The sequence below is a fragment of the Pseudophryne corroboree genome (genome assembly GCF_028390025.1).
Source record: "Pseudophryne corroboree isolate aPseCor3 chromosome 3 unlocalized genomic scaffold, aPseCor3.hap2 SUPER_3_unloc_54, whole genome shotgun sequence".
NCBI lineage: Eukaryota > Metazoa > Chordata > Amphibia > Anura > Myobatrachidae > Pseudophryne > Pseudophryne corroboree.
This window is the reverse complement of record NW_026967546.1, coordinates 250761-277623: the sequence shown is the minus strand read 5'-3', so window position 1 is coordinate 277623 and position 26863 is coordinate 250761. Positions and strand designations below refer to the sequence as shown.

Genomic DNA, 26863 nt, shown 5'->3' with positions numbered 1-26863 from the left:
GCTGTTGGATTTCTTGACTGGGCTCTGACCTGTCTTCTGAACTGGTGTTAAGTGTAGGAGTTCCGCAGGGGTGTGTTTTAAGTCCCTTCTTATATTCCCTGTAAACCTCTGACTGTGAGTCTAATTTGGAGACAATCTCTGTGATTAAGTTTGTGGATGATACCATTCTGGTGGGTTTGATAACCGGTGGAGATGAGAGTGGTTAAAGAGAGGAAGTGAGAAGAAGTCAGCGCCCGAGGTCTTACACATGTGCTGGGGCCGGCTTCACAGGTGGCTTGTGGGCAGCAGCAGAGGAGGGCTGCCGCACCAGGTCCGTGGGCAGTGGTAGCGGCGGTGAGGGGGTTCGCTCGTGGCGGCGGGACGCCGCTGCAGTGGGTCTCTCTTGCCGATATGTTGCTAGGAGACCAGGGGCAGTGAGCTGTGAGGTTATGCAGAGATGTCTGCATTACTGGTCAACACCATGTTGGAGACCAAGTCTGAGGCACAGCTTGGCTTCCTGTTTCCTTCCAGCCAATCCAGGGAGAGTTCTCCTTACAAAAGGGGGCTGGTTTATGACAGGGAGGCCAGTGCTTCAAGTTACAACCCTGTTGTAGGTGCTTTAGCCCTGTGCTCCCAGAATTCTTGCTGTGTTCTGGTTTCTCCTAACCCTGCTTAGCCGGTTCTCAGTTGATGCTGCAGCCCTGCCGTTCCTAACCTACTGCTGCCTGTGGAAGCGCTCCAGGAAAACCCAGTCCAGTTAAATCCTTTGGGCACGGACGGCCTCTGTCTTTCTGACTCATCTTTCAAGCCACAGTCCACAGATCTTTGTCTCCAGCTACGGCTTTGAACCACTATCCACAGTTCATTATCTACAAGCTCGTCTTTCAAGTCACAGTCCACCGTTCTTTGTCTCCAGCCACATCTTTTATCACCAAAGTATCATAGTTAATTATCTACAGTCTCATCTTTCAAACCACAACCCGCAGTTCTTTGTCTACAACTAAGTTTTTAAGTCATCGTCCACAAGCCACAGTTCCCTACTTCAGCCTCATTCTCAAGAACTACAACTCACTGAGTCTTAGCCCCGCCTACGTTCCTCATTTCCCCTTGTCCCATGAGAAGGAACTACATCCAACCCCCTCTTATTCGTCTTATTCATCTGCAGACAACCACTTCCTTGGGCAAGTCTCAGGCGCCGGATTCTCAAACCTTGCTAAACGTGACAGTAAGCATTGGCCCAATAAATACGAAGGGTGATCAGGCCTCAGGAGGGGATAGAACTGCAGATATCTGGTCTCGCTTTAGTAAGCAGGAGGCCACACAATCTCAAAATGTGCAGTTCATGCAGAATGTGTCCGAACGTCTCGATTCTCTCTGTGTTGCCATGACGGCCCCTCAAGTATCGACGGCTGCTCCCACATTAGCACCTCCGGTCCCGCTTCTGCCTGTACCAGTATCACTTCCACGGTTACATTTGCCATCACCCAGTAAGTTCAATGAGAATCCAAAACAATGCCGTGGGTTTCTCAACCAGTGCGAAATCCAGCTCGAACTACAGTCGGCCAACTTTCCATCAGCACGAACCAAGGTAGCCTATATAATTTCTTTGCTTACTGGGCAAGCATTGGAATGGGTCTAACCTTTGTGGGAGAAGACAGATCCCATCCTGTCTAACTATTCAGAGTTCGTAGCAACCTTTAGAAGAATCTTCGATGAACCGGGCAGGACTTCTGCCGCCTCATTAGAGATCCTGCGCCTGCGTCAGGGCACATGTACGGTTAGTCAGCACATGATCCAGTTTCGTACTCTCTCCTCAGAACTGAACTGGAATGAGGAGGCTCTCGTTGCAGCTTTCTGGAGCGGTCTCTCCGAAAAGATCAAAGATGACCTGCAACTCAGGACGTTCCAGATAAGTTGGATAAATTGATTTCCTTATGTAATAAATTAGACCTGAGGTACAGAGAACGCTGTATGGAGAGATCGCGGTCTGATCATCCCAAGCCTCGAGTCGTTCTTCCGCCAAGATCATCATCACCAACTACCGAACAACCCATGCAGATCAATCGTTCCCGTCTCTCCAACGAAGAACGTCAGAGACGGCGACAAGGGAACCTATGCCTGTATTGTGGTGCGTCAGATCATTTCCTTAAATCCTGCAGTCAACGACCAGGAAACGCCCGCTCCTAGCCTGTGCTGGAGAGGTCAAGCTAGGAGAATTCTCGGAATTACTTGCCAAGAAAGAGTCTGTCTTGTTAACTCACCTGGAGCTCCCTTCTTCCTCTCTACTCATCCCTGCACTACTTGACTCCGGAGCTGCTGAAAGCTTCATTACCTCAGCTCTGGTTAAATGATCAGGAATACCAACTGTCCGTTTGGATCGTACCATTTCAATTACTTTGGTGGATGGAAGTCATATTACTGAGGGAATCATATCCTTTCGTTCTATCCCTCTCAAGTTTTAGGTCGAGTTCTTCATTCAGAAAATATCTATTTTCTTGTAATTCCTTAAGCCTCTCACGAACTGATCCTAGGATTTCCGTGGTTAATAAAACACAATCCCCACATACACTGGCAGACCATGGATGTTCTCTCTTGGGGATGAAACTGCTTCCAGAATTGTTTGCCCTCAGTAAGACCCCTCTGTTCTTCCAGCCTTCCTGTGGAATACCAGGCCTTTCAAGATGTTTTCAGTAAGCATGGGGTGGACACCTTGCCTCCGCATTGCACTTGGGATTGTCCCATTGATCTGGTACCAAGCAAAACTTTTCCCCGAGGTCGAACCTATCCTCTCTCACTCCCTGAGACACAGGCCATGTCGAAGTATATCCGGGAGAATTTGGATAAAGGGTTCATCAGGTCTTCCACCTCTCTGGCCGGGGTATTTTTTGTCAAGAAGAAGGATGGGGATCTGCGGCCCTGTATTGACTATAGAGGTCTCAACGACATAACAATTAAGAACAGATATCCGTTGCCTCTAATTCCAGAACTATTCGACTGTGTTAAAGGAGCTGTTTACTCCAAATTGGACTTACGGGGGGCCTACAATCTTATACGTATTCGCTCAGGTGACGAATGGAAGACGGCATTTAATATCCACGATGGGCATTACGAATACCTGGTAATGCCTTTCAGCCTGTGTAATGCCCCAGACATCTTTCAAGAATTTGTTAACAAAATTTTCAGAGATCTCCTCTATGACTGCTTGGTGGTATATTTAGATGACATCCTCATCTTTTCCAGGGATCTGAAGACCCATCGAGAACAAGTCAAAGAGGTTCTAACTCGTTTACAGAGGAATCAATTATTCTGTAAATTAGAGGAGTGCACCTTCGAAGTACCCACGATTCCATTCCTCGGTTACATCCTCTCAGGACAGAAGTTACCGATGGACCCCGCTAAAGTGCAGGCGATTCAGGATTGGTCGCTTCCAGCTACCCTTAAGGGGGTTCAACGTTTTCTGTGATTTGCTAACTTCTACCAAAGATTTATTCAGAATTATTCTTCTGTCATAGCTCCCATTACCGCATTAACCAGGAAAGGTGCAGAACAGGTCAAGTGGTCTCCGGAGGCTTTAGAAAACTTTTTGTCTTTAAAGGAAGCCTTCATGACTGCCCCTGTCCTTCGACAACCCGATCTCAGCCGTCCATTCCTGGTGGAGGTTGATGCCTCCACTGTAGGAGTAGGAGCAGTATTGTCCCAGCTCTTCGAGGACAAGAAGGTCCATCCCTGTGCATTCTTCTCGCGAAGATTTTCTCCCGCTGAACAGAACTACGCTATTGGGAAACAAGAATTACTAGCAATTAAGTTAGCCTTCGAGGAGTGGAGGTATTTGTTGGAGGGAGCTCAGCATCCAATCTCGGTAACCATAGATCACAAGAACCTCCTATATCTACAATCTGCTCTATGTTTGAACCCACGCCAAACAAGATGGGCACTCTTCTTTACCCGTTTTAACTTTAAACTTAGTTACCGACCAGGTTCCCTCAACAAAAAAGCAGATGCGTTATCTCGTTCCCTAAGTTCTGAAGAACCCTCTGATCGTTCAAAAGAGCAATTTATCTTGGAGTCCACCTCTTTCTCAACAACTAATACTTCTCCACTTCCTCATCCTGGGAAAATATTCGTCGCACCAAAATCTTCGCAAGAAACTTCTTACATGGGCTCACTTCTCCTTCATGGGCCATGCGGGCGGTCATAAAACGTTCAAATTTATTCAGTGCTCCTACTGGTGGCCTCATCTCAGAACTGATGTTCAGGAATTCGTGGCTGCTTGTCCGAAGTGTGCCCAACATAAAAGTCCCAAAGGTCCTCCAGCTGGGTTACTCCATCCGTTACCTGTACCACAAAGACCATGAACGCATATTTCTATGGACTTTATTACTAATGGTCTGGCAGACGAAATACCGTGTGGGTCATAGTTGACCGGTTCTCTAAAATGGCACACTTCGTTCCCCTGGCTAGTCTTCCATCAGCATCCCAGTTGGCAAAATTATTCATAGTAGAGATTTTCCGACTCTATGGTCTACCGCAGGAAATCATATCTGATAGAGGTCCTCAGTTTGTGGCCAAGTTTTGGAGGTCCCTATGTTCTGCTCTCGGTGTGAAATTAAATTTCTCCTCAGGATATCATCCCCAAACAGATGGTCAAACAGAGAGAGTGAACCAGGACCTGGAGACATTTCTACGTTTATTCATGTCCTCCTCTCAAGACAACTGGCTGGACTTTCTCCCATTTGCAGAATTTGCTCATAACAATCTCTATCATTCTGCTACAAAATCTTCTCCATTCTTCATAAATTATGGTTATCATCCAAAAGCTCCACAAGGCCCTGCTTAATACATCCAAGAGGTATAAGACCTATGCAGATCTGAAGCAAAAAGCTGTAAAAAGTCTTAAGGTGGGAGATCGGGTTTGGGTTTCCACACATAACCTAAGGTCGAACATTCCTACTAAAAAGTTTGCTCCCAGATTTATTGGGCCCTACCCAATTGAAAAAGTATTAAATCCTGTGGCTTACAAGGTGAAGTTGCCTCCGCTTTTAAGAATCCCTAATGCGTTTCATATTTCTATTTTAAAACCATTGGTTCTCAATCGATTTAGAGCTGCTCTACCTAAATCTCCCAAGATCCCATCAGCACAAAGAGACGAATTTGAGATTCACAAGATCTTCGACTCCCGCAGACGATATGGTCGCATCCAGTACCTTGTTGATTGGAAAGGATATGGACTTGAGGAAAGGTCTTGGGTAGGAGCAGAAGATGTCCATGCTCCAAGACTTCTTCGGACATTTCATGCCAAGTTTCCAGCTAAACCATATAGGTGTCCGGAGTCCACCCGCAAATGGGGGGGTTCTGTCAGCGCCCGAGGTCTTACTCGTGTGCTGGGGCCGTGGGGCTGGCTTCATGGGCAGCAGCCGAGGAGGGCTGCCGCAGCGGGTCCGTGGGCAGCGGCGTGAGGGGGTTCGCTCATGGCAGCGGGATGGTGCTGCAGCGGGTCTCTCTTGCCGGAATATTGCTAGGAGACAAGGGGCAGTGAGCTGTGTGGCTATGCAGAGATGTCTGCATTATTGGGCGCCGCCATGTTGGAGACCAAGTCTGAGGCATAGTTTGGCTTCCTGTTTCCTTCCAGCCAATCCAGGGAGAGTTCTCCTTATAAAAGGGGGCTGGTTTATGACAGGGAGGCCAGTGCTTCAAGTTACAACCCTGTTGTAGGTGCTTTAACCCTGTGCTCCCAGAATTCTTGCCGTGTTCTGGTTTCTCCTAACCCTGCTTAGCCGGTTCTCAGTTGCTGCTGCAGCCCTGCCATTCCAAACCTACTGCTGCCTGTGGAAGCGCTCCAGAAAAACCCAGTCCAGTTAAACCCTTTGGGCATGGAAGGCCTCTGTCTTTCTGCCTCATCTTTCAAGCCACAGTCCGCAGATCTTTGTCTCCAGCCACGTCTTTAAACTACCGTCCACAGTTCCACAGTTCATTATCTACAACCTCGTCTTTCAATCCACAGTCCACAGTTCTTTGTCTCTAGCCACGTCTTTTATTACTATTCAGTTCCACAGTTCATTATCTACAGTCTCGTCTTTCAAACCACAACCCGCAGTTCTTTGTCTACAACTATGTCTTTAAGTCATCGTCCACAAGCCACAGTTCCCTACTTCAGCCTCATTCTCAAGAACTACAACTCACTGACTCTTAGCCCCGCCTACGTTCCTCATTTCCCCTTGTACATGAGAAGGAACTACATCCAACCCCCTCGTCTTATTCATCTGCAGACAACCACTTCCTTGGGCAAGTCTCAGCTGCTGGATTCTCAAACCTTGCTAGACGTGACAGAAGACTCGCTGAGTGGGGGGTTAAAAACAACCTGTTATTAAACAGTAAGAAAACCAAGGAGGTTGTGATAGATTTTAGGAAATCTAAAAAAATTAGCATCTGTCTGCTGATTTTGAATGGTGAGGAGGTGGAAAGGGTTACCGATGTGACATTTTTGGGGATTAAGTTCACAGAGGATTTATCATGGTCCTTGCATATCATGTCTGTGGTCGGGAAGGCTCAGTAGCATCTTTTTTTCTTACGAAAGCTCCGAGTAGCAGGTCTGCAGCAATCATCTCTTGTTAACTTTAATCGCTGTGTTATTGAGAGCTTGCTGACCTACGCGATCACGGTGTAGTATGGTAATGCCAAGTGTTCGGATCTTGTTGCCTTGGAAAGAGTGATTAAATCCGCAGAGAGGATCATCGGCCAACCCTTGCCTAGGTTGGCGGATGTACTCACCGTGAGGAATCTGTCAAAGGCAACAAATATGATTGAAGATTGGGGTCATCCCTGTAATGTGTTTTTTCCCTCTTGCCATCGGGGAGACGTTAGAGGTGCTTAAGATGTTGTACCACTATGTTAAGGAATCGCTTCTTCCCTTCTGTGTATATGACATGAACTGTATGTAATGTCCATGTACAGTGACAATAAATTATTCTTATCTAAAAAAAAGGACTGAGGTCTAAAAGATTTGAACGCTGGTCAGAGTATTTCCTTTCCCGTTGACTGAGAGTTCCATTTATCCTATTCAGGACCAGATAACACCAGTAGAAGGGAACGCCCCTATTCCTCATTTTGACTCTGCCTCGGCCTGTCAAGAACGCAACCACAGCGGCTGTCGGGCCACAAGCCGAGAACAAACTTGTCCGACATCCAACGAGGCCGTACCTAAATACTCAACCAATTCACAAATGTGATCGGTAAGAAATATAAGCTGGTCTGAGGGAAAACCCTGTTGTAGGCCTAACCTGAGCTGTTTCGCCCATGCAACTACAGCCTTGTTAACCCAAACTCCAACTCAAACAGGTGTAAGCATCACCCCTGTTGCTGTATACATGGACTTTAGCATGGCCTCCAGCTTACTCTCCGAGGGGTCTTTAAGCGTAGCTGCACCTGGGACTGGAATAGTCAATTTTAGTGAAAGTTTAGAAACTGAAGACTCCACCGATGGCGATTTAGTTGTCATAGCCGGTGGGAAAAGATATTTAGACAGAAATCGTGTTGTCCCAGAAAAGTGTTTAACTGGATTTAGCCATGCTTCTATTAACTGCTTAGTAAGAGATATGAATAAGAAAAACACACAGTCGCCCATAGTCTGCTAGCAATAAAACCTCATATGTTTCAGTGCAACCTAGCAGCTGGCGTACCGCTCTAATGAGATCATCATAGCTCGGGCTATTAGTGACCTCACTATCTGACTCCTGACCCAATGCTGAGATATCAGATGTGGCACTGAATCGTCAGAATGTAATTATGAGACAAACGATGACCATTCTTAGAAACTGAACTATACATGGACTTTGTAACCCAGCAAAGTTCTAGAAACATCCTGAGCCCACATTGGCTGCTCACACGGTATTACCCGTGAATCAGACTCAGCCGCCTCATGGTCTTTTCATGCAGCGGACAACTCTGACTGCAAATCAGGCATTCTCACAGTTATCACAGACAAGCTGCTGTTTCTCATATTGTCATGCAGACAGACAGACAATAATACAGTGAGACAACGTCCGCACAACTCAGTGAAAATAACTGTAGTGTCTATAATACCGTGTGCACCACACTGTGTTATAGAGGAAATCTATGATGGTCACTGTGCCACCTACTAAACACCCCTGCCCCCTCCAGTGGCCGTGTGTTGTAGGACTGACATATTGCTGTAGGAAGAAGCAGGAAGTAGGTGTGTAACATTTGTGTGAACTGACTATACCCTATAGACAACTGACTATACCCTAGATGTAAAACCTATGCACCCCCAAAAGCACTAATAACATATGCTTAATAGCATGTTCTGTCCCTTATAGCCCTGGCCACCATCCCTTATATTTAGGGGAACCGCTGAACTAGGGACCACCATGACCTCCCCCAATGCTTAAAGCAGTAATCCGCGCCTAGCTTCTTCCATGCCCCCCCCCCCCCCGCATTATATACCAAGCACCGGCTCTGAGTGACGGTGCCCTGCAGAAGCAGCAGCTACCCACCGTGGTCTGTGCGCTTGTGGAAGCTGGAGAGCGGGGTAGATGTGATGGGCGCCCAGCAACGGCAGTGTGATATGTCCACTGCTGGGAGCCACGAGATGTAGCCTGACAGGTGCCCAGCGGCAGCATTATTTGACCTCTGCTGGAAGCCGCTTCCCAGTTGTCTAGAGGGGCAGATTGTAGAGGCAAGTGGCAGTGCTGTTTGGAGCTGCGCTGCCGGGTGCCGGGGAGCGGGCAGGTGCGGAGAGACACAGGTGCCCAGTGGCAGTATGTGTCTGACCGCTGGTGGGAGCCGGGAAGCGGGGGAGATTGAGCCAGTAAAGCTATACCTTAGTAAGCAGCTCATGCAAAACACGTTCCCCGCACACGGAGGGGCGGCAGAAGGATCTGACTACCCCACTATCACAGCAACAAGCTGGCCCAATGGAGCGGCATAAGCTGACCGCCCGCTCCTTACCTCAGTGTAATGTGGAGACTCCAACGGGTCTTCTCTCTAAGCTCCGTCCAGCTCCTGCAGCCATGGCTGAATCAGCTACCGCTGATGAAGGTCTATAGCGGGTCTTCTCTGTCTAAGCACCAACAAGCCTTTGCTGCACAATAGCAGCACACACTCCCGGACCCACGCTTCTTAATAAGCTGGGAAGTGTGATTGATGAAAGAAAAAATCTTTCGAAAAATTAATAGTAAACCCAGAAATTACTCCAGGATGCAACCTTCCCTGGTGAAGGACACAAAAAACACTGAGGCATCTTGGGAGTATGGAGGGGAAGGTGGGTTACACATTTAAATATTTAAATGTGCCTATCCTTGCTATCGCAACGTCCATATCCCAAGAGTACACCAGAGCCCCCTAGTGGATGAAAAAGAAATGTGATGTCACTCTGACACTCCCAGATCCTCTCACCTCCCCAGTCATGTCCCTGTATTATTACTATAGATATTCGGGATTTCACTGTGACAATCCCAGATCCCCTCACCTTCCCAGTCATGTCCTTGTATTATTACTATAGATATAAGTGATGTAACTGTGATGTTCCCAGACCCCCTCATCTCCCCAGTCATGTCACTGTATTATTACTGTAGATATAAGTGAAATCATTGTGTCATTCCAACATCCCCTCACCAGTCATGTCCCTGTATTATTACTATAGATATTCGTGATTTCACTGTGACACTCCCAGATCCCCTCACCTCCCCAGTCATGTCCCTGTATTATTACTATAGATATAAGTGATGTCCCTGTAACACTCCCAGATCCCCTCACCTCCCCAGTCATGTCCCTGTATTATTACTATAGATATAAGTGATGTCCCTGTAACACTCCCAGATCCCCTCACCTCCCAAGTCATGTCCCTGTATTATTACTATAGATAAAAGTGATGTCACTGTGACGCTCCCAGAACCCCTCACCTCCCCAGTCATGTCCCTGTATTATTACTATAGCTATATGTGATTTCACTGTGACACTCCCAGACCCCCCTCACATCTCGTCATGTCTGTATTATTAATATAGATATAAGTGATGTCACTGTGACATCACCACCACTCCCAATGAATAATAATAATAATACCAGGACACAAGCTGCTGTCCCTGTATAATAATACCCATACACAAAAACCTGCTCCCTCTGTATAATACTAATAACAACAGGACACCTCATTCTGCTCTCCCTTTATAGTAATAATAAAATGACACCACAGGCTGCTCCCTCTGCAAAATAATAATAATAATAATAAAAGTAATAATAGGACAGAACAGGCTGCTCCCTTCTGTATAATAATAACAACAATAACAACAACAGGACACCACAGGCTGCTCCCACTGTATACTGATAATAACAGGACACCACAGCCTGCTTCCCCTGTATAATAATAATGACAGGACACCACATGCAGCTGTCCCTGTATAATAATAATAATAAGTGGACATCACTAGCTACTCCTTCTTTATAATAATAATAGGACAACAAAGGCTGCTCCTCCTGTATAATAATAATAATAATAATAATAATAATAATAATAACAGGACACCACAGGCTGCTCACCTGTATAATAATAATAATAATAATAATAATAATAATATTATTAACAACAACAACTGCACACCACAGGCTACTCCCCCTGTATAATAATAAAAATAATGCTTCCCTTGTATTATAATAACAGGACACCACAGGCTGCTCCTCCTGTACAATAATAACTGGATGCCACTGGCTGCTCCCCCTGCATAATAATAATAATAATAATAGGACACCACTGGCTGCTCCTCCTGTCTATTATGACAGCACAGGATGCTACCCCTGTATACTATGACAACACAGGCTGCTCCTCCTGTATACTATGACAACACAGGCTGCTCCTCCTGTATATTATGACAACACAGGCCGCCCCCCCTGTACAGCACAATGACAAAGGACAGAACACCTGTAATGTCAGGTGTATAGAATTACGGTAACGGCGGGGTCTGCGCCACCTGTATTACGGTAACGGCGTGAGTTTTCATCGACTGCTGCAGCCTCCCAGTGTCCGTGGAGATCAGGTAATGGCGTCTTACTATACAGGGGGAGCAGCATGTGGTGTCCTATTATTATTATTACACAGGAGGAGCAGCCTGTGGTGTCCTGTTATTATTACTATACAGGGGGAGCAGCCTGTGGTGTCCTGTTATTATTATTATTATACGGAGGGAGCAACCTGTGGTGTCCTGTTATTGTTATTATACAGGAGGAGCAGCCTGTGGTGTCCAGTTATTATTATTATTATTATACAGGACGAGCAGCCTGTGGTGTTCTGTTATTATTATTATTATTATACAGGGGGAGCAGACTGTGGTGTCCTGTTGGTAGATGCTAAAATCAAGTGGGCTAAGTGACCTTTTCCGTCTGGGGGAGGAGTCACGACACAAGGGGGAGGAGCTTGGCCAGCGGGATAGTATTACATTTAGTAATCAGGTGGCGAGCGAAGCGAGCCCGAAGTGTGGCGAGCGTTCTTTAATGTACCCTGTTCGGCCGGAGCTCCTCCCCCTGGTGATGTGTCTAGGTACGTCACAAGTCCCCTTCTGCCACTCCGATATAGACTCAACCGTGTCCTGTTGTTGTTGTTGTTGTTGTTGTTGTTATTATTATTATACAGGGGGAGCAGCCTGTGGTGTCCTGTTATTACTATTATACAGGGGGAGCAGCCTGTAGTGTCCTGTTATTTTTATTATACAGGTGGAGCAGCCTGTTGTGTCCTGTTATTATGCAGGTGGAGCAGCCTGTGGTGTCCATGCGGTTAGTATTATTATTATTATTATTATTATTATTATTATACAGCGGGATCATCCTGTGGTGTCCTGTTATTTTTATACAGGAAAAGCAGCCTTTGGTGTCCTGTTATTTTTATTATTATACAGGGGGAGCAGCCTGTGGTGTCCTTTTTATTATTATTATTATACTGGGGGAGTAGCCTGTAGTGTCATGTTATTATTATACAGGGGGAGAATCCTGTGGTGTCTTGTTGTTGTTGTTGTTGTTGTTGTTGTTGTTGTTATTATTTTCTGCTGCGGTGTACACTGGGCTCCACAAGTATAGACATAGGGGTGTAGAGTAGGATCTTGATCCGATGCACCAACAGGCTGAAAAGCTTTGACTGTTCCCAGAATGCACAGCGCCGCCTCCTGCCTCTCTGCACAGGAGCTCAGTTTTGTAGTTGCTTCTGCAGATAGCAGGCACGTTACAGGGGGGCTGCTCAAGGCAGCCCAAAGAAGAGCTTTTTTGAAGAAAAAGTGAAGACTACAAGGGCAGCAGCAGTGTGGATATACATCAGGAATTCTGTGAAAACCCGGGTACGAAGTTTGTTCCTCAAAAGAAGATGCTGGCTCGCTATTCCCTCGCGCCAGAGCTGTCTAAGAATTGGGAAACGCCTCCTCCAGTAGACTCACATGTGGCTAGGATGGTGGTTTCCTCAGCTCTACCTGTCACTACTGTCACGTCTCTAAAGGAGCCTACGGATAAACGTGTGGAGGGTTGTCTGAAAATTATTTACTCCCTCATGGGTGCTGCACAAAGGCCCACTATTGCAGCAACATGGGCTGCAGAGGCTATTGAAGCATGGGCCTTGGAGTTAGATGCTGAAATCTCCTCTGACCATGCTAGACAATGCTTGTCATATATTGTCACAGCTTCTCGATATATCAAAGAGGCTGCTTCTGATGCCGGTATCCTAGCAGCCAAGGCCTCTACTACATCAGTCATGGCTCGCCGGATTTTGTGGCTGAGATCCTGGTCTGTGGATCTGGACTCTAGAAAAACCCTGGAGGTACTGCCTTTTAAGGGAGATATTCTGTTTGGGGAGGACTTAAATAAGATTGTGGCTGACTTGGCTACTGCCAAAACCGTCTGTCTGCCAAGTACCGCTCCTTCTTCTGTCTCGAAGTCTAAGGGTACTTACTTTTGCCCATTTCATCCTTCAGGTAAAGCAAAAGGTCAGGCGTACAACAAGCAGGCCCGCACTTCCAAACCTGGTAAGCCAAAGCCCAAAAGAGCCTGGGCGGCCCGTCAGCCAGCTTCCAAGACTGATAAGCCTGCCGCGTGATGCTCCCCCTGGGGGATCCTAGGGTGGGGGGCCGGCTTATAGGCTATACCCAGGAATGGTTGAAGACCACTTCAGATGCCTGGGTACGGGAAGTCGTCACTCGAGGTTACGCCATAGCCTTCAAAAACCGACCCCCTCATCGATTTTGCTGGACAGACATCCCGTTGGACCAGACAAAGGCATACACTCTACATTGGGTGGTACAGACCCTCCTGGATACAGGAGTCGTAGTACAGGTGCCTCTTGTGCAGAGGTGCCGGGATACTATTCTCCACTGTTTCTAGTCCCGAAACCGAATGGGTCCTCCCGGCCCATTCTCAACCTCAAGGCATTGAACAGGTTTGTGACGGTTTCCAAGTTCCGTATGGAAACCCTTCGCTCTATAGTTCTGGCCTTGGAACCTGGGGGCTACATGATCTCCCTGGATAAACAGGATGCTTACCTGCATATTCCTATAGCAGCATCACATCAGCAATTCCTGAGGTTTGTGATTGGCAACCTCCATTACCAGTTTCGGGCGTTACCTTTTGGTTTAACAACGGCTCCGCAAGTCTTCACCAAAGTTATGGCGGTAATGACGGTGGTACTCCGACGTCAAGGGGTCAGGATACTGCCGTATCTGGACGACTTGTTAATCCTGGCAAATTCCCAAGAAATTACCCTATGTCATCTGGATATGACTGTCCAGTTTCTAAAAGCCCATGGGTGGCTCATCAACTGGAAGAAATCCTCCCTGGTCCCGGCTCAGAGCATGGTGCACCTGGGAGCGCTATTGGACACTCACAACCAGCGGTTGTTCTTATCTCAGGAGAAAGTCCTGAAACTTCAGGACAGGATTCGTTGCTTCCTTTCTCGTCCGCAAGTGTCGATACATTCGGCGATGCAGGTGCTGGGCCTCATGGTATCAGCATTTGACATGGTGGAGTATGCTCAATTCCATTCTCACGTCCTCCAGAAGCTGATTCTAGCCAAGTGGGACGGCCTGCCTCACTGGATCAGGTCTCACATGATCTCATTGACTCCGGAGGTCCGTCTGTCGCTGCTATGGTGGCTCCAAGACTAAAAATTGTGCTGGGGAAGTCCATTCTCGATCTCCAACTGGGTCTTGTTGACGACAGATGCCAGGCTAAGGGGTTGGGGCGCGGTACTGGAGCAACACTCCCTTCAGGGTCGGTGGACCAAGGAGGAATCTCTCCTCTCGATCAACATTCTGGAATTGCGGGCGGTCTTCAATGCATTGAGCCTGGCCCAGCATTTAATTCAGAACCGTCCTGTTCAAGTTCAGTCAGACAACGCCACCACAGTGGCTTACATAAATCATCAAGGCGGCACTCGAAGCCGCTTGGCAATGAGGGAAGTCTCACGGATTCTACATTGGGCAGAACGGCCATATACCAGCCATATCTGCAATATTCATTCCGGGGGTCCTGAATTGGGAAGCAGACTTTCTCAGTCGTCAGGACGTACATGCCGGCGAGTGGGGTCTCCATCCAGAAGTGTTTCAACTACTAGTGGAAAAGTGGGGCCTTCCAGACGTGGATCTGATGGCGTCTCGACACAATCACAAGGTTCCCGTCTTCGGAGCAAGGACAAGGGATCCTAAAGCAGCATTCGTGGATGCGCTGGCGGTGCCGTGGAGGTTTCGGCTGCCGTACGCGTTCCCTCCGATGTCACTCCTGCCCAGGGTAATTCGGAAGTTCAAGCAAGAAAGAGGAATTCTGCTTCTCATAGCTCCAGCGTGGTCCAGATGGCACTGGTTCTCAGACCTGCAGGGCTTATCGTCAGAGCGTCCAATTCTACTTCCACAACACCCAGACCTCATCGTTCAGGGCCCCTGTGTCTACCAGGACCTAGCCCGGCTGTCTTTGACGGCGTGGCTCTTGAAGCTTCCGTCTTAAGGGATAAAGGGTTTTCTGAGGCAATCATTCAAACTATGTTGCAGGCCCGGAAACCGGCTTCGGCTCGGTTTACTATAGAGTCTGGCATTATTACTTTGTTTGGTGCACTTCTAATGATTATGACGCTTCCAAATTTAGTATAGCCAAGTTGTTGGCTTTTTTTCAGCAGGGCCTGGACTTAGGCCTGCGCCTGGCCTCCCTCAAGGTTCAAATTTCTGCCTTGTCGGTGTGGTTTTAGAGAAAAATTGCAACTTTACCCTATGGGCATACCTTTACTCAGGGTGTGTTGCGTATCCAACCTCCCTACGTCCCGCCTGTGGCTCCTTGGGACTTGTCAGTGGTTTTGGAGGCGCTACAGGAGTCTCCTTTTGAACCTCTTGGTTCAGCTGATCTTAAGGGGCTTTCCCTTAAGGTGGTGTTTCTGCTGGCTATTGCTTCAGCTATAAGAGTGTCTGATTTGGGTGCCCTGTCTTGTAGTTCCCCATAACTGATATTTCACCGTGACCGGGCGGTTCTTAGGACTCGTCCCGGATATTTACCTAAGGTGTTTTCTTCGTTCCACCTTAACCAGGAGATTGTGGTTCCGGCACGGCTTTCTCCTGATCTGTCTCCCAAATAGCGGTCTTTGGATGTGGTATGGGCTCTCCGTATCTATGTGAAGAGAACTGCTTCTATTAGGAAATCTGATGTTCTTTTTGTGCTGTTTGGATTTCACAAACAGGGCTGGCCTGCTCACAAGCAAACTTTGGCCAGATGGATTAGAATGGTGATTGCACATGCTTATGTGAGGGCTGGTCTATCAGCTCCTGCTCATATTACGGCCCATTCTACTCGGTCTGTTGGACCTTCTTGGGCGGCCCGCCGTGGTGCGACCCTTGAACAATTGTGCAAGGCGGCTACGTGGTCCTCAGTGAACACGTTCAGGGTTCTTGTGCCCGCTACAGTGCGTCCCTTCCCATAAGGAACTGCTTTCGGACATCGCCTATGTCTATCCTTGTGGAGCCCAGTGTACCCCGCAGCAGAAAACGAGTTTGGTGTATGTGGCTACTAACCTTTGTCGTCTCTTTTCCTGCTACTGCATTGGGCTGGTTAACTAAAAACTGGGCTCCTGTGCAGGGAGGCGGAGTTATAGAGAGGCAGCGCTGTGCATTCTGGGAACAGTCAAAGCTTTTCAGCCTGTTGGTGCCTCGGATCAAGATCCTACTCTACACCCCTATGTCTATCTTTGTGGAGCCCAGTGTACCTCGCAGAAAGAGTTTTAACAAAGGTAAGTTCTTACCATAAAACTCGTTATTATTATACAGGGGGAGTAGCCTGTAGTGTCATGTTGTTGTTATTATAATACAGCGGGAGCAACCTGCGGTATCCTGTTATTGTTATTATTATTATTATTATTATTATTATTATTATTATACAGGGGGAGCAGCCTGTAGTGTCCTGTTATTATTCAGGGGGAGTAGCCTGTGGTGTCCTATTATTATTATTATTATTATTATTATTATTATTATTAATAATATTATTATACAGGGGAAGCAGCATTATTATTATTATTATTATTATACAGGAGGAGCAGCCTGTGGTGTCGTGTTATTATTATTATTATTATTATTATTATTTTCTCTTATGTCCTAGAGGATGCTGGGGACTCCAAAAGGACCATGGGGTATAGACGGATCCGCAGGAGCTTGAGCACACTATAAAGACTTAAACTGGGTGTGAACTGGCTCCTCCCTCTATGCCCCTCCTCCAGACCTCAGTTAGACTTTGTGCCCAGGAGAGACTGGACACACACTAGGGGAGCTCTACTGAGTTTCTCTGGAAAAAGACTTTATGTTAGGTTTTTTATTTTCAGGGAGACCTGCTGGCTACAGGCTCCCTGCAGTGTGGGACTGAGGGGAGAGAAGCAGACCTAATTCTTCTTAGTTCAAGGGCTCTGCTTCTTAGGCTACTGGACACCATTATTTCCAGAGGGTTCGATCACTTGGTGCGCCTAGCTACTTGTTCCCGGAGCCGCGCCGTCACCCCCTCACAGAAGCCAGAAGATAGAAGCCGGGTGAGTATTAGAAGAACAGAAGACTTCAGTGACGGCAGAAGACTTCAGTAACGGAGGTAACAGGTCGCGCTGCGCTCCGTGCTCCCACACACCAACGCACTCACAGGGTGCAGGGCGCTGGGGGGGGCGCCCTGGGCAGCAAGTTACTGAGGCTCTTTTTTTAGGCTGGCTTAAGATGTTCTTCGGTTTCGGGCACCGTGTCCGCTACCCCCGCCAGCATATCGCATCGGTCCCGCTGCGCGCCATTGCTCCCAAACACCAATGGCTGGTATCGGGTGCAGGGCGCGGGGGGGGGTGGGGGGGGGCCCTGGGCAGTATGTTTTACTTCCAGAGCACATATACAGTGGGTAGCCACTGTATATGGTCCCCTGCCTGCATATAACGGTTATAATATAACGGGCAACCGCGCGCCGATAAGGGGCGTGGCTTAGCCATCACAGCTAGATACAGCGCCATTTTTCCTCAATGTCCCCGCCAACACATGTGTATAGCACAAACAAGGGGGGGCACATACTGTTAGTGTTATGTAGGAATGTATAACACTATTTGATTTGGAAATTGGCATGTACTCATGGTTGTGTATACTCTGTGTGTTCCCTGTCAGATATACACTTGTGTCGACATGTGTGAATGTTCTGTCACAAACGCCTCTGGGGTTCATTGTTGGCATCGCCGACGCCTGTTTGGTGCTTGTTACTGTAGATACTGAGTCAACAGATCGGTTGTGTTATACTTGTTCATAGTAACACGGTATGGGAGACACAGTAGTTTGTGGGTGACCCTGTCGGCACCAACTGTTATTACTGGGTGTAAATTGACATGCTGTAACTAACTTATACCTGTATGTATGTATGTATATATATATATATATATATATATATGGGTATTTAATATGATTCGCTTCCATGAGCCTGTAGCTCGAGCACTGACATGATTATATCTGTGGGGGAATGTTGTTAAAATTATATATGTATACTTCCCTCGGACCCCTCGGGGTCACAAGAATGTTATTTTGCCTGGTTACTGCTCCCTGCTGTCGACGAATACTAGGTTTTCTGTCGACTATAAGGATTCCTGTCAGATCCACAACTGGGGCATTCAGTACATGGTCATACACATTCAGAACACATTAATTTCATTTGGGTCCCGAGGGTTCCGGACAATCCGCTTATATGTATGTTATATGTGTCACGATCCGGGTACTGAGACTCCATTTTCCCTTCTGGATGCACTTCCTCCATGTGCCTCTGCTGTCACTCCTGTCCCTGTGGCCACTGTGCGCGTCTGGGCGCATGAAGTTCTGCTGTTGCGGCCTCCGCCGCCATTACTACATGTTTCACAGTACTTAATTCCCCTTCTGTGTGTGTTCATGGGCGCAGCCATGTTAGACTCCAGTCACATGACATTATTCCTCCTATCCACAGTGCTGACAATGCTGGAGCCTTGTCATAATTGCCAGACCAATCCCTGCTGTGCAGCAGGTATAAATATCCTGTCCCGGCTCCCAAAAGATGGTCAGTGCTTCAATTGTCTTCAGTGTTTCCAGCCTGCAAGCTTCACTACAGACTCTATCCTGCGATTCCATTCTGCAGTTCAGCCTGACTTCCCTGGTGATTAGACTCTGCAGTGTAACCCGACTCTCCAGTGATTAACCCTCTACAGTCTACTCTGATTCCTGCATTTGAACTTTGGCTTTCCAGTAGCCATCCTTCATTCCTCAGTTACCAGCGCACTCCAGCTTCTTTCCTCATTTACCTACAAACCCCAGTTTCGTTTCTCATCTTCCAGCGAACCCTAGCTTCATTTATTGTTTACAGAACTTTCCTCCATATTCCAGGTTCCTGGTCTTAACCAGTTGTGCACCTAATTATCACTTGTGACTTTCTGTTATTCTTTTGCACGTTATTTGAATTTTTATTTAATAAAAGCACTTAAGGCAATTCCAGTTGTTGTGGTCACGCCCTCGGGCATTCATTGCTAGTGTCAATACGCATTTCCAGGAGTCCCATAGCTCCTCCTAAATTCTAGTACCCATCAGCCCCTACAACTGAGGCTCCCAGTCACGGTCATCAGCCCTCAGTTGTGACAATATGTATCTATAGGTGGGATATGTGTGTATATGTGTATTACATCATGTGTATTCATCTTATGATTTATAATGAATGCTGCAGTAATAGTATTCTTTCTCATGTGCTGGTCGCTCTGTTGATAAAGCTCTAGGTTGACAATGACGAGTGGGTCTCCCGTCCTCTCAAGGAGTCCGAATGTTTATTCTTTTCCCGCGGCAGATAGAATACTGTGAAAGTCAACTCCTGGTCGACACGGCGTCCGGTCACGAAGAATCGGATACAGGAAGCTAAGTGATATTTTATTTCTATTCTTTGGACTTATTTGCATTACATGCACAGGAGGGAGTGTTTATATTCGGAAGGACATCCGATAGAATTATCCTACAGAGATAGGGGATTTTCCTTATGTTGGGTCTTCTCTGTACATCGCGGCAGGCTGCAGTGTGTATACAGGAGGTGGCCGGGGAAAGGCAGAGGCTGACTCCGAGAGATACTGGAGTGTTTCCCTGGGACGGTGTACCGCTGTTTGGGGAGGCCTCAGTTCAGTCAATCTCGGCGGATACTGCTGATAAATCTAACTTGGTGAGTTAGATTCTCTCACAACGGTTGGTGACGCATTCTGTTGTGGGATGCAGTCACTTTAACTAGTCGATACCGGTCTTTTTTCCTTTTCTGTGTAGTTGGAGGGTGAAAGGTAAGTGTTCTGCAGCCTTGGTAGGTTCGCAGAAGCGGATGTTGTGTTCTGTTTCTCAAACATCCACCGCATGGGCTGAGTCTACCCGCCTGGACCCCACTGCGGTGGGGACTCGTCTACTACTTTTCAGTTAGTCCGGGAATAGACCAGAACCCGTGAGTTAATTGTAGAATCCAGAAGGGGACTGTCTGGAGTTACACTTGTTTTCCCTCACTGTTTTCCTAATAGATCTTACCATTTCCCCTCTGGAAGGGGAGATAATACGCGACGCCATATCAGAGGTGCGTCAGGTTCAGGGCCTTGTCCTCCTGTCCCGGTTTAAAAAAAAAAGTTTACATGAGTCGTTCTACGCATTCAGATTACCTGGAACGATAGCCAGGATGGTCTTTGCCATTTCACTGGAGTGATGGTAGTGTGATGGTTTTCTTTAAATAGCAAGATCCATTGTTATTCTGTAATGAGATGTTCGCCTGATTGAGGCGAGGTCAAGTAACGAGTGGTGCAAATCGTTATTTCTCTCTGTCTGTTCTTCAACACAGGGAAGGGCTGATGTTCCCAACGACGCAGATGTTGGAGGTGGTATCAGAGTAGATACTGAACGGTTGAGGTTCTGTACTTTCCTCTGGTAAGAGGTCTGAGGACTCTAGTCGGATCAGATTTGCAGTACCAATCCATCTGTTGTTCCATTGATGAAGAAGTTGGGTGCGGCCTAAGAGGCCTTTTTCGGTGAGAAGGTCAAATGCCAGAGTGGTTTTCACGGGACCTGTTGGGAATGTGGTCCGGGGGTCACCGGCACATGCATCGGAATATAATTCTAATGGCCAGGATATCACTCCTGTAAGGTCCCTCAGTTCTCACTTCCTAGAGGGATGAAGGTTCGGGATTCACGATTAGGTCCTGGTGTACATGTGTGCGGATCTCCGAGGCTGGGGAGCAGTCTTTGCATGGGAAATATTTTCAGAGGAAAAGGTCAAGCTGAAAAGCTTGTCTACAATAAGCTTTCTTGAAGTAAGCGCTATTTTCAACTAACATATTCTTTGTGAGCTGCCGGTGTTAATTCTGTCAGACGACTTGGCAGCAGTGGTTAAGTGAGCCGCTAGGGCGGAACAAGAAGCGAAGCTACAGTGGCAGAAGCTGAAGTAGTTTTCTGCTGGGTGGTAAGACTGGTAACCGTTTTATTATCTGTCTTGGTTCCGGACGTAAACGACGGAGAAATAGATTTCCTCTGCGGACACGCTCTCCATCCGGGAGAAATTGTGTTGTCATAGAGACGTTTTAATGAAGTGACAAGTCTTTGAGGAGGGCCTCAATTGGGCATGTTGGCATCTCGCCTCAACGAGAGACCTTAGGAATATGGTTCCAGGTCAAGGGACACTCAAGCTATAGCAGTGGACGGCCTCGTGACACCTTGGGGGTTTTCAGTCAGTTTATGTGTCCCCTCCGCTTTCACTCTGCTGAAGGTGATTAACGTAAGAAGAACAGAGGTTCCGGCGATACCCATTGTTTCGGTCTAGCCAAGCAGGCCTTGGTATCCAGTTCTTCAAGATTTATTCATAGAAAATCCCTGTCCTCTTCCTCTACGGGAGGAAACTGTTACAGCAAGATCCGGGTGTGTATTAGGACTCATCGCAGCTGCGTTTGACGGAGTAGCGGTTGAACGCAATATCCTAGTCCGATCGGGTTTTCCCAGTGAGGTCATTTCCACACTTCTTCAGACTAATAAAGAAGTAACGGCGAAGCCTTAACACCGTGTTTGGCGTGAATATGTGTCTTGGTGTAAATCTAAGAAGCTTCGTACGGCAGACTTTCAGCTGAGTCGTTCTTCTCCGTTCTTTGCAAGCAGGTGTGGATGCAGGCCTACAGTTAGGCTCCATTTCACGATAATTTTGGCCTTGTAAATTTTCTTAATAAAAAAAAGAGCCACTTTTCCGGAAGTTCAGACTTTTTGTGAAAGGAGTACCGCACATCCAACCTCCATTTGTGCCCCATTGGCACAATGGGCTTTTGACGTGGTGTTGCGTTTCTTATGTCTCACTGATTGGAACCTTTATTAAAGGTTGTGTTAAAAATTTTCTCTTGGAGAGTGGTCATGCTTTTGTTTTTAAGGCGACCGCAAGGCGGTTGTTGGAAGTAGTGGCTTTGTCTCACAAGAGCCCCTGTTTGGTCTTCCAAGTGGATAGAATTGAGAACTCGGATTGTAGTTCTGCCGAAAGGGTTTTGGGATTTTTCAAAAACCTGCCTTTTTCTACGCCTGTGGTAAGTTCAGCATTGGCTGATTCAATCTTTCTCGATATAGTCAGGGCTGTGAAGATTTATGTCGCCATTTGGGCTCAGTTTGGGGAAACAAAGGCTCTGTTTGTCCGGTATACTCCCAGCGTGCTTGGGGCGCCTGTGTCTCTGCAGTCTGTTTCCTGCTGGATCTGTGATACGATTCCGTGTGCTAGTTCTACGGCTGGATTGCCGTTACCGAAGTCGGGGGAGACCCATTCTACTAGGAAGATGGGTTATTTTTGGGCGGTTGCCCGAGTTGTCTAGGCGGGTTAGCTTTGCCGAGCAGTTACTTGGTCGGGTTTCAAACACATTTGCTAAGCTCTACAAGTTTGATACCCTGGATGATGGGGACCTCATGTTTGCTCAATCGGTGCTGCAGAGTCGTCCGCACTCTCCTGCCTGTTATGGAGCTTTTGTATAGACCCCATGGTCCTTTTGGAGTCCCCAGCATCTTCTAGGACGTAAGAGAAAATAGGATTTTAATACCTACCGGTAAATCCTTTTCTCCTAGTCCGTAGAGGATGCTGGACGCCCGTCCCAGTGCGTACGGTGTCCACTGCTATTGTTTTTGGTGGCACTTTGTGGTGTTTCTTCTCTGTCAGGCTGATGTTGTACATGCCATGGCATGTGATTTCTTATTGTTGGTAGGCTAACACACAGGTTGTGTTGCATATTCTCTCAGCATATGGCTGTATGGTTTTCATACCGTGGGCTGGTGTTCTGTAGAAGGCCAGGTCTTGCGGTATGTTCGTGGTGTGAGCTGGTATAACACTGTGTTTAAATTATAAATTCTTTCCTCAAAATGTCCGTCTCTCCTGGGCACAGTTTTCTAACTGAGGTCTGGAGGAGGGGCATAGAGGGAGGAGCCAGTTCACACCCAGTTTAAGTCTTTATAGTGTCTTTATAGTGTGCCCAGGCTCCTGCGGATCCGTCTATACCCCATGGTCCTTTTGGAGTCCCCAGCATCCTCTACGGACTAGGAGAAAAGGATTTACCGGTAGGTATTAAAATCCTATTATTATTATTATACAGGGGGAGCAGCCTGTGGTGTCCTGTTATTGTTATTGTTGTTATTATTATTATTATTATTATTATTATTATACAGGGGGAGCAGCCTGTGGTGTACTGTTGTTGTTATTATTATACAGGAAGAGCAGCCTGTGGTGTACTGTTAATAATAATAATAACAACAACAACAACAGGACACCACAGGCTGCTCCCCCTGCATAATAACCGGACACCACAGGCTGCTCTTCCTGTATAATAATAACAACAGTACACCACAGGCTGCTCCCCCTATATAACAATAATAATAATAATAATAATAATAATAATAATAATAATAATAATAATATTATTATTATTATACAGGGAGAGCAGCCTGTGGTGTCCGGTTATTATGCAGGGGGAGCAGCCTGTGGTGTCCTGTTGTTGTTGTTGTTGTTGTTGTTATTTTTATTATTATACAGGAGGAGCAGCATGTGGTGTCCTGTTATTATTATAGAGGAGGAGCAGCCTGTGGTGTCCTGTTGTTATTATTATACAGGGGAAGAAGCCTGTGGTGTCCTTTTTTTATTATTAATATTTTTATACAGGGGGAGCATCCTGTGGTGTCCTGTTGTTGTTGTTGTTGTTGTTATTATACAGGGGGAGCAGCCTGTAGTGTCCTGTTGTTGTTGTTGTTGTTGTTGTTGTTATTATTATACAGGAGGAGCAGCCAGTGGTGTCCTGTTGTTGTCGTTGTTGTTATTATTATTATTATTATACAGGAGGAGCAGCCAGTGGTGTCCTGTTGTTGTTGTTGTTAATAATAATATTATACAGGGGGAGCAGCCTGTAGTGTCCTGTTATTATTATTCAGGGGGAGCAATCTGTGGTGTCCTTTTATTATTATTATTATTATTATTATTATTATTATTATTATACAGGGGGAGCAGCCTGTGGTGTGTTGTTGCTGTTGTTGTTGTTGTTATTATTATTATTATACAGGGAGAGCAGCCTGTGGTGTGTTGTTGTTGTTGTTGTTGTTGTTGTTGTTGTTGTTGTTATTTTTCAGGGGGAGTAGCCTGTGGTGTCTTATTATTATTATTATTATTATTATTATTATTATTATTATTATTATTATTATAATACAGGGGAGCAGCCTGTGGGTTCTTGTTGTTGTTGTTGTTGTTGTTGTTGTTGTTGTTGTTGTTGTTGTAGTAGTAATAATAATAATACAGGGAGAGCGGACTGTGGTGTCCTGTTGTTGTTGTTTTTATTATTATTTAGATGGAGCAGCCTGTGGTGTCCTGTTGTTGTTGTTGTTGTTGTTGTTGTTATTATTATACAGGGGGAGCAGACAGTAGTGTCTTGTTGTTGTTGTTGTTATTATTACTATTATTACTATTATTATTATTATTTCTATAACGTCCTAGTGGATGCTGGGGACTCCGTAAGGACCATGGGGAATAGATGGGCTCCGCAGGAGACTGGTCACTCTAAAAGAAAGATTAGGTACTATCTGGTGTGCACTGGCTCCTCCCTCTATGCCCCTCCTACAGACCTCAGTTAGAATCTGTGCCCGGCCAGAGCTGGATGCACCCTAGGGGCTCTCCTTAGCTTACTAGTTAAAGAAAGTATTTGTTAGGTTTTTTATTTTCAGTGAGATCTGCTGGCAACAGACTCACTGCTACGTGGGACCGAGGGGAGAGAAGCAAACGTACCTGTTCACAGCTAGCTTGTGCTTCTTAGGCTACTGGACACCATTAGCTCCAAAGGGTTCGAACACAGGCGCCTGTCCTCGATCGTCCGTTCCTGTCTTCATTTAAGGTAGCACACCACACACACACAGCACCGCAGCTGTGCGCCATTGCTCCCACAGCACACCACACACTCCGGTCACTGTAGGGTGCAGGGCGCTAGGGGTGGGGGGGGCAGCAATTGAAGTACCTTTTGGCATAAACTACATATATACAGTCAGGCACTGTATATATGTAAATTCCCCCACCATATTTTCTCACAGAAAGCGGGACAGAAGCCTGTCGCTGAGGGGCGGGGCCTTCTTCCTCAGCACACCAGCACCATTTTCTCTTCACAGCTCCGCTGGAAGGACGCTCCCCAGGCTCTCCTCTTATGTCTGAGAGAGAATTACTGGATTCACAAACTAAGAACTCTCATGCCTGAAGGATTAAATGAATGTATTGAATTCGATCTATCCTGATTCTTTCATGCTATCACTTGTTCAACTCATTTATCCCCTTAGTTATCTGTTCTTATTAGATAACACTGTTCAAATTCACATACATTTGACTATTGTCTGTGTCGGTCCTATTTTTAATCAATGGTTAGTCAATATTATTGGTCTGATATACTGACTTATATACATAAAAGGATGGCAGCTATATATAGACATCTTGAGGCTATTCACTCATTATTCATCAGTTTTTTCAGATTTTTTTATGTATTATTTTTTCTTTATATTTTTATATATTTTTTTATTTATTATCTCTTATTTATAATTTTTTTCGGCCACCCACCCAGTGGATGGTTGAGCTTATGCAAATAATAACGTGAACATAACATAAGAGGTGAATGCACACAGTGCTAATATGTATGGCCCAGTGGCACATCTAGTTTAACCGCTGAACTCTGAAGATTTAAGTTCCCAGGTTCGCATCCAACTGAGGATGATATAGATAATAATATAGACTTTTTTTTATTAATTTCATTATGAGAGTATTTTTTATATTTTTTGATTAGATATATTTATAATGCTGATATCTTTTTATGATTTTTATTAATGTGACTTAGATTGTGTTATATTTACTGAGTTAATTATTGCATTGATTAGAACAGAAGGAGATGGATATCTAATCCCATTTCTGAGATGATTGCTCGAACACAGCATCTTAGGAAACATTAATTACATTTAAATTTCATAGAGCGAATATAAGTGGTCTATTTATCATAAATTAATAGGGACTCTGTAGCAAGTCGAGTATGCCATGTTTTATTAACAAATATAAGTATTGCAGCGCTGATAAAAGAGCCAACGTTACTGAGTAATTAGTAATCAAATACTGATTTTTGACAGCTGTACTCTGATTAGTTCAGAGCTTAAATACCGCACACTTTGGATGCAGGAAATCACCTTTGAAAAAGTCACGTGGAGCGTGACGAAACGCGTTAGGACCTGCCTCCTCACACACCTTGCACAGGTGTCCTTGTCAGCACATCCATCAGATCTTTTGGACGGTCTTTTCCCTGATGCTTCATTGCCAATAGCAGCACCAACGGATCCCGATACTCTCAGCCAGCCCACTGCACACGGCGCGGCTTTTCCTCTCCGCTGCACAGCGGTTGTGGGCAACGCAGGACATCTGACCGGGGACGCCCGGATCATTGACCAGCCCACCAGAGAGGTAATAATCACTTGTTCTACGGGTGCTGCACAATTTACTATATCTGGAACTGCATCGATGACACGGACTTTCCAGTGTTTGTACAGCAGCTAATACCAGCAGCTGTGGATATAGACTGTCCTCTTGATTATTAATACCTTCATATTGGAAGATTACCGGCCATCTGACACCTTGTGAGAAAAGTTGTGTGTTCATTATTTTAATTGTTTACTCATAGTCATTGGTACCGATGAACTTGATAACAACAGTTTTATAATAAATATTCTTTTATATACGTTGGCTCTTTTCCTTGACATATTTCTGACATACAGCGCAGCCATTTTTCATGTTTTTTTTCTCCCCTGCAGTATCCTGATACAAAAAGGTTAAAAAAGAGAGGGGGGGCACATAAATTTAGGCGCAAAAGTCATATAA

General features: G+C 46.1%; 1 protein-coding gene across 1 annotated transcript in view; it reads right to left on the bottom strand.

The window, feature by feature from the left end:
• LOC134984432 (zinc finger protein ZFP2-like) overlaps positions 1-2269 on the bottom strand; it is a 28980-nt gene extending 26711 nt beyond the window's left edge. Inside the window, exons 1-2 of the mRNA XM_063950013.1 lie at positions 2241-2269; positions 699-901 (exon numbers count right to left, since the gene is read on the bottom strand). Of these exons, the coding sequence (XP_063806083.1) occupies positions 699-901; positions 2241-2269 (232 nt within the window). The remainder of the gene's footprint in view (positions 1-698; positions 902-2240) is intronic.
• Positions 2270-26863: the final 24594 nt, after the last annotated feature.